This window comes from Myxine glutinosa, chromosome 12, assembly GCF_964187855.1.
Source record: "Myxine glutinosa chromosome 12, kmMyxGlut1.1, whole genome shotgun sequence".
NCBI lineage: Eukaryota > Metazoa > Chordata > Myxini > Myxiniformes > Myxinidae > Myxine > Myxine glutinosa.
The window spans coordinates 65,499,977-65,511,745 of NC_136272.1; the positions used below are offsets into that span (position 1 = coordinate 65,499,977).

General features: G+C 44.2%; 1 protein-coding gene across 2 annotated transcripts in view; it reads left to right on the forward strand.

The window, feature by feature from the left end:
* LOC137418528 (bifunctional 3'-phosphoadenosine 5'-phosphosulfate synthase 2-like) overlaps window positions 1-11,250 on the forward strand; it is a 51,871-nt gene extending 40,621 nt beyond the window's left edge. For both annotated transcript variants that reach the window (XM_068104610.2, XM_068104609.2), the window contains exons 7-12: window positions 5,024-5,135; window positions 5,789-5,994; window positions 8,698-8,833; window positions 8,972-9,252; window positions 10,399-10,631; window positions 10,795-11,250. In XM_068104610.2, the coding sequence (XP_067960711.1) occupies window positions 5,024-5,135; window positions 5,789-5,994; window positions 8,698-8,833; window positions 8,972-9,252; window positions 10,399-10,631; window positions 10,795-10,936 (1,110 nt within the window). In that variant the 3' untranslated portion in view covers window positions 10,937-11,250. The remainder of the gene's footprint in view (window positions 1-5,023; window positions 5,136-5,788; window positions 5,995-8,697; window positions 8,834-8,971; window positions 9,253-10,398; window positions 10,632-10,794) is intronic.
* Window positions 11,251-11,769: the final 519 nt, after the last annotated feature.

Here is an 11,769-nt window from a genome sequence, read left to right on the forward strand (position 1 = left end):
AACAGGAACGTGAAAATCCTTGAGTGGCCAAGCCAAAGCCCAGACTTTAATCCCATTGAGAATCTGTGGAAAGACTTGAATATTGCTGTTCACTGACGCTCCCCATCCAACTTGACAGAGCTTGAGCAAATCTGTAAGGAAGAATGGGAGAAACTCCCCACATCCAGATATGCAAAGCTGATACAGACATTCCCAAGAAGACCCGAAGCTGTAATCACTGCCAAAGGTGCTTCCACAAAGTATTGACTCAGGGGGTTGAATACTTATTTAATTAGATATTTCTGTTTTTCATTTTCAATTCATTTGAAGAATTTCTAAAAAAAAAGGTTCCACTTCGACATTATGGGGTATTATGTGTAGATCAGTGACAAAGACTATCTCAATTTCATCCATTATAGATTCACGCTGTAACAACAAAATGTGAAAAAGTCAAGGTGTTTGACTACTTTCTGGAGGCATTGTATGTAGAGCCACACAACCTCGATTTATTATCGTAAATGGAGCTGATAGATATTCTCAAAATGTTGTGAACAGTCTTATCACCTATCCAACTTCACTTTTGAATGCAAAATATTGAGTAGCTAGCGACGTACCCATGCTATTCACTGGTATGATCCCGAAGTCTCAAAAAAAAAGGTTTTGAGAATTTTTTTTTTTTTTAAACAAATTTAATTTTAAAAATAACTTTGGGCCACATGCAGGGACCCCAAAAGCTACACAGAAAGTTTGGTGGGGCTGGACCCAAAACTGTTGGAGTAGTACTGTGTAAAATCGATGTACCCATTAATTATGATGATGAAGTTGATAACATTGATGATGGTGATGGTGTTGGCTGGGGAGGGGGGATTGGCTCTTATGTGCTCTGATGAAGGAAATTGGTTATTGCAGTAAAATTAAAAAGTCTCAAACGAACGTGGTGTTATGTTGACGGAAAAGTCTATACATGGATAATGTGGAAACGACGAATGCCAAACCCCCTAATGTGTCTACACACAGACAATTATTGAATTCACTGCAAAACTTCTTGATATACATGCAGTCCTTTTGGGGATCCCATTCTTGAGATTGTCACATGGAGCATTCCATGGGAAAAACATGGAGTCTCCAGATTTGTAGTGACATTGCTTTTTCTGCTGCTGGCCTGTTTATGAGCCTCAGTGTCTCTTGTCTGGTCTTCTTCTCTGAAGCTTGAACTTTGTCTGGCCTCTCCGTAAGCTTCCATGTCTCTGGCCTGTTCATCCTCTCTGAACTCAGCACTTTGTCTTGTTTTCTGAGATTCTGTGTTTTTTGCTTGTTCTTGTGTCCTGCCAGCATCATCCCATCTCTGCCGTTGTTTCTTTTGAGGGTCAGTTTTCTATCAATCAGACCATTTTGTTTCTCAGCTTTGAACCGTTGTGGTATGTGTTGCACCTTGGAGTGTTGAAAAGCAAACAAACAATGCGGAAACGATGAATGCCAAACCATGAAACAATAAATTCCACATTATTGTGCCACCTTCAGTCGAACATCAGGCATGCACTGCCGGTTCGTGAAATGACTTGGCCAAAAACTTGCTGCAGCTGGCTCCACCAGAAGGTGGTTAATGTTTATATACACGGTCAGTGGCAAAACTACAAATGCCGAATCCGCTAATGTGTTTACAGACGAAAAATTGTGGCATCTCACAAGTGGAAACTGAGAATCTCGATTGTATTGAGAAATTGCCGAAGCCGCAAATGTGTTTACATGCGGAGAAAGATCGACGTCGTCAGGGTAAAAAAAGAAGATCTCAATTATATTGAGATATTACCGAACCAGTGAATGTTTCCACATGCGGTAAATGCTGAAACTGCTAATTCCAAACCAGTGAATGAGTTCACATGCCGTAAGAGAGCAGCTTTGTACGGGTGGAAACACAAAATCATAATTATATTGAGAAATTTATGAAGCCTCCCACTCACCTTAGGACATCTGCCTGGATCCCAAAAGGTTCTACAGAAAGTTTGGCATGGCTAGCCTCAAAACCGAGGGAGTATTTCAGGACGGACAGACAGACAGACAGACAGACAGACAGTGCTGCTTTATTATATAGATGAATAATTTTGTCTTTGTGAAATACACACGCAGTACCAAGTCGAGGTACTACTTTATTACCTCCGCCACCGAAAGTGGGTGGAAGTTATGTTATTACCCATGTTTTTCTGTGAACAGGATATCTCAAAACGTTATGGTCGGATTCAGACAAAACTTGGTGGGAAGATTGGGCGTGTGACAAGGACTAATCCATTCGATTTTGATCAAAATCTGAATCCAGATCTGGATAAGAGAATTTTAATTTTTAATTTTTAAGTTATTCTTCACCATTGAGTGATGGTGCCAAAAATGATATATAGTGTTACAGACACGACTTTGATGTTATGGTGGGCCGAGCGGAATGGCCGCCGTGTCCGCACAAGTTACCCGATTATACTCGAACGTTGCCGAGTCGCGCTACGCTAGGTCAATGAAGGAAAAGGACACAACGGCTGGGATTCAAATGACACGAAACTAAGGGTTCAATTCTCAAGACCTCCGGAGGAGGTTATATTAGGGCGGAAGGTCAGATTACAACGACAAGAGGGACAGCATAGAAAGGCAGGCACTTAGACACACTCTTATATTAGCCCTGACAGACGACAGATAAACGGGACAAAACTGACTCACACGGGGATTGATGGCAAGGAGGGGCAGGTCTTCGATGGCTCAAGGTGCACCTTGGCTCAGGGGCAAAATCGACCCGGTCCAGTCCAAAGATGCGGGAGGTCTCACTCAGCGCTCGGAGGTGGTGACTTGTCTTCTCAAGCTGGGGGCGCATCTGACGTCACGTCCGGTAAGTGGCCGCGTATATCCGGCGGGGAGTGACACGCCCTCGGCTCGTTAGCTCCGCCCCAGATGGAATCGGCCCGTTGCTTCTCATTGGGTGCGTGCGGGGGGGTTACCGGCTCCGCCCTTGACGAGGGGCTGACAGGGAGCCCCTTCGTGGTAACCCCGTCGGAGCGCATGGTCAATGGCGGCTAACCGAGCCGGTGTGAGGACGCACACTCCCCCGCGCCGCGCCGCCCCCATTCTCCTCTGTTGTTGTAGTTGTAGTTGTTGTTGTAGTTGTTGTAGTTTCATGGGGAAGATGGGAGGAGGTAGGGGAAGGTCCTAAACTCACTACTGGTGCCATACGATCACATTCTGGTGCAACGAAGAGTCAGAATTAATGGAAACGAGTCCTTAACTGACATAGACTAAGAATAACTAGCAAGATGTCCGAAAGTTGTCTACGTGAGATGCGGTGGACCTGGGCACGACATTTAATGGGGGAAAAAGGGGAAGGTCGGTTCTACAGAGTGTTATTTACAGGCAATGGGACTAGGGAATGGGGGATTGGGGATAGTTGGGGAGTATTGGGGAAATAGGGGAGTATTTACAAGCGGATATTGAGGCCAAGTCCCATATCCGCAACAATAGCATAAAGGTGGGCGCGATTCGGAAAATTTTAAGTCCGCTTACCGCTTATCCGCTCCGCCAGCCCGTGTAGTCCGATTCGCTTATCCGCTTCAGCGGCCGAAAATCTTAGTCCGCTTACCGGTTATCCGCTTATCCGCTTCGATTCGATTTTTTAAAAGCGCTTCGACGTTTTTAAAGCGAATTTTGGCGTTTCTAAAGGGAATTTAATGCTTTTTAAGCCTAAATAGCCATTTCTAACTACTACAAAGACAAACAAAGCTTTTAAGATCAAAAATATACATTTTTATTTAAATAAAATTTATTCAAAATTTATTGAAATAAAGTTTTCCACTCGACTCTACTCTACTCTACAGTTAATTTAAATATAATTTTAATATATGCAAGTTACATTAAAGAAAAATCAATTTGCCCGTCCTTTCTTTGACAAGAGAGTCTACTAGTCAACAGACTAGCAGTCTGTTGACTAGTCCTCGTCTTCCTCCTCCACCTCGTGGGCCTTCTTGAGGATTTGGAGGTTGCCCTTCATGAAGACGAGGGCCTCGAAGTTCGGTGCAGCCAGGGCCGACCTCTTAGGCCTGAGGATGTCCGACCCGTAGCTGAACACGCGCTTGACCGAGGCAGAGCTCGGGAGCGGCGTGTTATGCCTGAGAAATAGAGTTACCCAAGCATCACGGAACTCGAGCGGGAAGAGATTGGGCGAGAGCCCCGGGTTCCCCCTCAGCGGCTTCCTCGACCAGTTGTTGACCTCTTCCCTGATCTTCTCCTCGAGGTTCTCCTCCTGCTGCCCCTCCTCCATGGCGAACAGGTAGTCCGTACTGCTCGAGCCGGGCTGGGGTCCCTGCTGGGTGCTGCGCGCGAGCTGAGGGGGTCAGGGCGCAGATCTCCTGACTGTCCTCCACGTCCCCCATCATGTTGACCGCCGGGTTGTGGATGTCGCTGTGCTGGGACTGCTGGTTTGCGTCGCTTGTGTGCCTGTCCCTGGCACTGCCGTTGGGCTGGAGAGTCAGAAATCTCTCCATCTTGACGTTATTGCCGCTCTAGCGTCCAATAAAATATTCAGTTTTCACTTATTATTCACTTAAATAAATATTCACAATTCTAGAGTAACGGCTCAGGCTAACAGCTGATTTGGCGAATCGCGATGCGCTTTAATTTTTCGGTAGTCCGCTTACGCTTATCCGCTTCGGTTTCCGGGGGTTGTTCCGATTCGCTTATCCGCTTCGAAAACGTTAGTCCGCTGCAGCGGATAAGCGGATAAGCGGACTTTCGAAGCGGACCGCCCACCTTTGTTATAGCACGATATCTCAAAAAATGGTGGACAAGTTGTGACAAAGTAGATGGACGAGTTGATTTGGTGATGAGAACAAGCCGATTACATTTTGGTTCAAGTCCAGATCCAGATCCGGCCTATCAATGGCATACAAAACGTAAATAGTTCAGCCTGGTGGAGGTATGTGCTCTACAGAGTGCTGTTCTGGTTGCTCATCGTTTTCTGCGTGAATCCTCATTATCCTTTTCATGGTGTGTTTTTTGTTTTGTCTCTTTCAAGCTGGACGTTCAGTGGTTGCAGGTCTTGAGCGAAGGCTGGGCTACACCTCTCTCCGGCTTCATGAGGGAACGCCAGTATCTACAAGCTCTTCACTTTGGCTGTCTTCTGGACAGTATGTGATGGGAGAATGTTGATCTTTGCCTCTTTTGAGTTTATTTGCAATTTACTTATGAACGAGTGTTGAAAAGTAATGCGTCCTCTTCTTTTTTTTCTCCAAAAGAAGTAAAGATATTCAAATGAAGCAAAGACAGATGCCAACATAGACATAGACAACATAGTGTTCCTTAAGTTTGGGGAAGAGATGAAAATCTGACGGAGCCAAGTGTGGGCTGGTGATCCTTTGAGGCAGTACTCCATTGACCGCCCCTTGCTCTCAAAAACGTAATGGTGCACTCAACTCTCATCTCCATTCAGTCATCCCAACTCTTCTCCAGCACTTCACAGCAGTTGTAATGTTGTGCTGCCCTCTGCCATCTTAACTTACGTGGCACTGAAACATCTAGATCTCGTGCCAGAATCACAAAACTTCGCACCCAGTGACGGGAAGAACCTATGTGCAGACGGCACTTTGTTTCATTGGAATAGCTTTACCTGTTTTGGAGATTAAGAATAGGAGGTATTACTTTTCAACACACCGTCATACCCTACCTCAGCCTACTGTATAGATTTTGAGCCAAATCCTCGTCTTCCACCTCATCCTTTTTCACTGTGAGGTTACGAACTCATGGATTACTACTTTGTCTTGCTTCTTGCCACCCTTTGCAGACAGAGTGACAAATCTGTCCATTCCTATTGTGCTCCCAATTTCTTTGGTTGACAAGGAGCGACTAGAAGGCCAGCAAGCTGTATCTCTGTGGTTTGAGGATCGGCCACTCGCAATCCTTCGTGACCCAGAAGTATTTGCCCATCGCAAAGAGGAAAGAGCTGCTCGCGTCTGGGGTACAACCAATGCAAAACATCCCCACATCAAGGTGCTTTGTAGCAGAAATCTAATTTTGTTGTGCTTTGTCATGTGCCATTTATCATGATCAATAATTATTGAAAAATATTGAAACTATCAATCTTAAGACAGCAATACAGATCATATTTCTAATGATACCATGGATGACGTTTAGACATCCTGGAACTGTCATGGCTGTTGCGCTGCAACCACACAAAGGGGGGAAACACTCCAATGGCATATTGAATTGCAGGGAATTGTCTGCCTTTTCATCTTTATTGGCCCCCGTTGGACTTGGTCCGAAATGGGGGCTTTGGATTTGGTCTCATCCGTGCGTCTGCAACCATATCTCAGAGATTAAGGGCCGATTTTGTTCATACTTGGTACAAAGACAATACATGACTTTATACATAACTAGCAACAGTACCCACCCTATGGGCGGGGCTTCAATTGGGAAGCCGAAATTAAAAGGCAAAATATCAGAAATTGAAGGCAGAAATTTGCACAGATTGCACGAATATGTGAATTGTGATTGTGTTTCATTGTGATGTTTGTGCGGCGACGGGTGGTGTGTACAAAGGGCAGGGACTTGATCAACGCGAGCTGATGACTCGTGCTTACTGGGAATTCCTCGTTCATGGGACACTGTCTCAAGCCCCAGTCCCCATCACGGATGTGGCTCAGCGGTTTACCCGAGCATGACGGCGAAGGGCAAAGTACACGCTGGCCCATCCAGTGTAGCGCACATGCAGCCCCGGACATCGAAGGGCATTAAACGTTCATTAAACATTAAACGTTCATTAAAGGATTACAAAACGAAAAACATTGCGAAATTACGTTCACACCGTCACGTCAAACACTACCGTGAACACTTACATCGTCACAACATCGTCACAATGAGAACATCGTCACAATGAACGTTATGCGAACGTGAATGTTATGCGGGAGTCCAAACCTGAGAATGCTGGAGACCAAAGCTGAAATTGGGAAAACTAAATAGCCTATTTTACTCCCAGGGGTCCCCGGATTACCCACCCAAAATATATTTGCGATCGGTTCAGCAGTTTTTACGGTACCTTCGAACAGACAGACGGACATTTGGTGAATTATAGTAAGATGATGCACATCATTTTGTCTCGCGATGCGATCAAATATGGCTGACTGGCGGCCATTTTGTTATTAAACGAGTCCCCAACCATTTATTGAACATGCATGGTCTGATTTTGTTCATACTTGGCACAAGCACAGCACATGACGGCATATATATGCACTTCACTTTAATTTACGACTGATTAAATATGGCTGACTGGTAGACTGATGACCATTGCAGTTGTAAACTAGAACAACACTCTTCGACATCGACCGATATGCCTCCGCTCACATTATTACATCATTATAATACTTGTACCAAGTTTGCTTTAAATCCATTCAGCTGTTCTCACGTTATCACGTTTTTACCTGATATGACCTCTGACCTTTGACCTCTTGACACCAAAATCTAATCAGTTAATCTTTACATCATTATCCATATCTAAACCAAGATTGAATTAGATCGCTTTAGCCGTTCTCAAGTTATAGACCATTACAGACTTTGACCTTTGAACTCTTGACCCCAAAATGTAATCGCTTAATCTCTACATCATTATACATTCCTGCACCAAGTTTAACTTGGATCTCTTCAGCTGTTCTCAAGTTATAGACATATTAGGACTTTGACCTTTGACCTCTTGACCTCAAAATCGAATCAGTTAATCTTTACATCATTATACATACCTGCATCAAATTTTAATTAGATCACTTCAGCCGTTCTCAAGTTATAAACCTATAACGGACTTTGACCTCTTGGCCACAAATTCTAATCAGTTAATCTTTACATCATTATACATACCTGTACCGAGTTTGAATTAGATCACTTCAGCCATTCTCAAGTTATAGACCTATTACGAACTTTGACCTTTGACCTCGTGACCCCAATATCAAATCAGTTCATCTTTACATCATTATACATAACTGTACCAAATTTGGTCAGAATCCCATCACTGGTTCACATGTTATCGCGGTAACTGGATTTTTACCTAACATGACCTCTGACCTTTGGCCTTTGACCCCGTGCCTCCAAAATCGAAGCAGTTCATCTTTACGTCATTATACATACCTGTGCCAAGTTCTCAAGTTATCATGCATTCTCAAGTAACGAAAACCTATCATGGACGGACGGACAGCCGGACGGACAACCTGATAACATAATGCCTCCGGCGACTTCGTCAACGGAGGCATAAAAACCCGATATTGACCACGTCCTCAACCATTTCTCGGACATGCATTTACCAATCTTGTTCAAACTTGGCACAAGGATAATGAATGATGGCTTACATGTGCATGCCATTCTTTTTCGAGATGAGATCCAAGATGGCCTACTGGCGGCCATTTTGTTACTTAAATGTGTCCACATCCATTTTTCGGACATGCGTGGTCCGATTTTGATCAAACTTGGCACATAAACAATACATGAGTATACATATGCAGAAGATTTTGTTTTGTAATCCTACCAAAGATGGCCGACTGACGGCTTTTAACTCGTACAGCAAAATTACTAAACCACGGCAAGGGCTATGATGTTTGATGTCTTTTTCTTCTTGTTTTAGTTGGCACTTAGAAACCCAAGGCCTGCCAGATCATCTTGAGCCATTTTGTAGATTGGTGTATAGTGATCTTCACTCCCGTATTTCTACAGATGGTTATGGAAAGTGGTGATTGGCTAATGGGTGGTGATTTGGAGGTGCTGGGCAGGATCCGGTGGGGAGATGGTATAGACCAGTACCGACTTACCCCTCTGGAGATCCGCGCCAAGTGTTGTGAAGCAAATGCAGGTGCCTTTATCAAATTCTTTCGTTCTTTACTTTACATGTAGGGTAGAAAAAGGGAGAACATCAGTGAATGCGTAGCCTGGTTATTTTATGTCTAATTACATCGAAGTTCTCCCTCTTCCGTTCCACATTTACCCTCAGATGCAGTCTTTGCATTCCAGCTGCGAAACCCTGTGCACCAGGGACATGCTCTGCTCATGGCAGAAACGCGACGTTCACTCATTCAACGTGGATACACTCGGCCTTTGCTGCTGCTGCACCCGCTGGGTGGCTGGACCAAGGCGGACGATGTCCCATTAGCCATTCGCCTGCACCAGCATGCGGCTGTTCTGGCAGCTGAAGGAACAGATGGAGGACTTGATCGCTCATCTACCTTGTTGGCTGTGTTTCCTTCCCCAATGCTCTATGCTGGTCCCACTGAGGTGACATAAGAGGAAGGTCTTTTTGTTTATTTTGATTTGATTTGATTTGGTTTTCTTCCCCACCCCACTATAAATGTCAGATTTGTGTTTCGCAGGCAGGCTGTTGCATCACAAAGAGCACCCACTGTCCCTCAGATGGACATTCAGCTTGGTGTCCCATTTGCTAGCATTATTTGGTGCATGCTAAATAGCCCAAGGTGTCTTTTGCGAAGACGAGGTGATTTATGGCCAGCACCCGGAAAAAAATTGCAAATTCCTACCCAAATCCTTTTCTGTTAAATACCAGGCCTGGCCAACCGGCTCTTGAAAGACTTACAACAACAACAACAACAACAACAGGCATTTTAAGGCCATTTTCCCTGCTAGAGCTGGGGTTAGCCTTGCGGTCCCCATGACAATCTTCTCCATCTTGCCCTATTTTCTGCATTTCTCCTTGTTAACCCCCTTGCCCGCATTTCTTCTTCCACCATCTTTAGCCAAGTCTTTCTCGGTCTTCCCCGTCCTCCACTTCCTTCTACATTCATTTCCATCACTCTTCTCAACCAGTCACTTTCATCCTTCCTCAACACATGACCAAACCATCTCAACCTGTTCCTCTTCACAGCATCAATCACAGGCCATATTCCCATCATCTTTCGCAATTCATCATTTGTCTTCCTCTCTCTCAACGATACTCCGCACATCCACCGAGCCATTCGCATTTCCACCCTTTCCAGCCTTCGTTGGTGCTCTTCGTTCATTACCCATGTTTCGCTCCCATAAATCATAACACTTCTCACACATGCATCATACACCTTTCCCTTCAGCTTCAACGACACTCCCCACCTCGTCAGCACTTCGGCCACAATAATTTCCCCAGCTGCCACCACAAAATGGTGGGAATAATTTGGGCTGTTAAAGAAATAGTAGTGGGTGTAACTACACATATGTTCTCCTTTCTCTCAATTTTCTTTGAGCTTTGACATGAGTCATATTTTCACTTTGACACCTTTTTGACATCCTTTTTTTTATTTTAACCTCAAACATCCATTTTGAGAATGCTGATTCATGCTTCATACTTGTCTAATACTTGAACCAGTCTAAGCATATTTTCCAAGCCAAGGAAAATGTGTTCACGTCCTTCGTTTTATTCCTTTTCCACCCCAGGTTCAGTGGCATTGCCGTGCCCGAATGATTGCCGGTGCGAATTTCTACATCGTAGGCCGAGATCCTGCCGGCATGCCCCATCCAGAACCAGGCCACGGCGATCTGTACGATCCGACCCATGGCGCCCGAGTGCTCGAAATGGCGCCGGGCCTCACCCGCCTCGAAGTGTTGCCGTTTCGTGTCGCAGCTTACGACCGGTGCAACCGCCGCATGGCTTTCTACGAGCCAGAGAGGTGATGGCCAAATTTGGACACAGATTGAAACCAACAATATCCCTCACCCTCCTGAAATGAAATGTCAGTTTGTTTGTGCTAAGTGTGGGAAATGTTGACAAACCACTTATCTTATTATAATCCTGCAATCACTCCGAGCTTTTATATCCCTTCCCTGGCGCAGGAAAGAAGATTTTGAGTTCATCTCTGGTACCCGGATGCGAGCCTTGGCACGGAGTGGACAAGCTCCTCCACAAGGTTTCATGGTGCCAGAAGCCTGGAATGTTTTAGCCAGATACTACCAGAATCAGGGGAAGGATGAATGAAGGAGACATGCTGCTGCTTTTGTTATTCCTCTTCTTTCTCCAACTCTCACCATTCCCTCCTGGTTGGTTTAAATTTAAAAAAAAAACTGAACACCTGTAATGAGAAGACAGCATCTAGTTAACTGCACGTATCTTTGGTCACCAATATGCGGACACAAAATAGCATTTGATATTTTATAAACTTAACCTTGTATGAAATGAACTTGTGACTTCACTTATGACATTTTAACATTCCGCTTTCTCACGTTTTAATTATAACTCGACAATGAGTTGCATAACCTTCACTGCATAAACGTTGTATCAATTCAGCACAACTGGCTGCGTTTTGGTTTTTGGGTCCTGGTCACGATCACTTCTTGCATTGACATTAACTAGCAACGGTACCCGCCCTACGGGCGGGGCTTCAATTGGGAGGCCCAAATGAAAAGGTAAAATATCAGAAATTGAAGGTTTTATTTTATTTTAAACGATTCATATAAACATCCGTTGAATCATATCACACGCAAATCATCAAAATCTAAACAGTATCTTTCGAATTTCAATAAAAGCCACATCACTGTTCATATCGGTAAATATTATTCCATCATGTTTCAAATCGTGATATCAAATGTACGCTTTTCTTTAGGGAATTTTTTTTTAATGATTTTATACCTCTTCTTCAGCTTAGAACTTCAGGATAGACGACATTGCTGATAAAAGTTCCTTTTGACAAAAAGTTTTGACATATCATTCCATTTTTTTTCCTAAACAAACGCGTACAGTTGATATCACAATTTGAAACACGATGGTATAATATTTACCGATATGAACAGTGATGTGGTTTTTTATTTAAA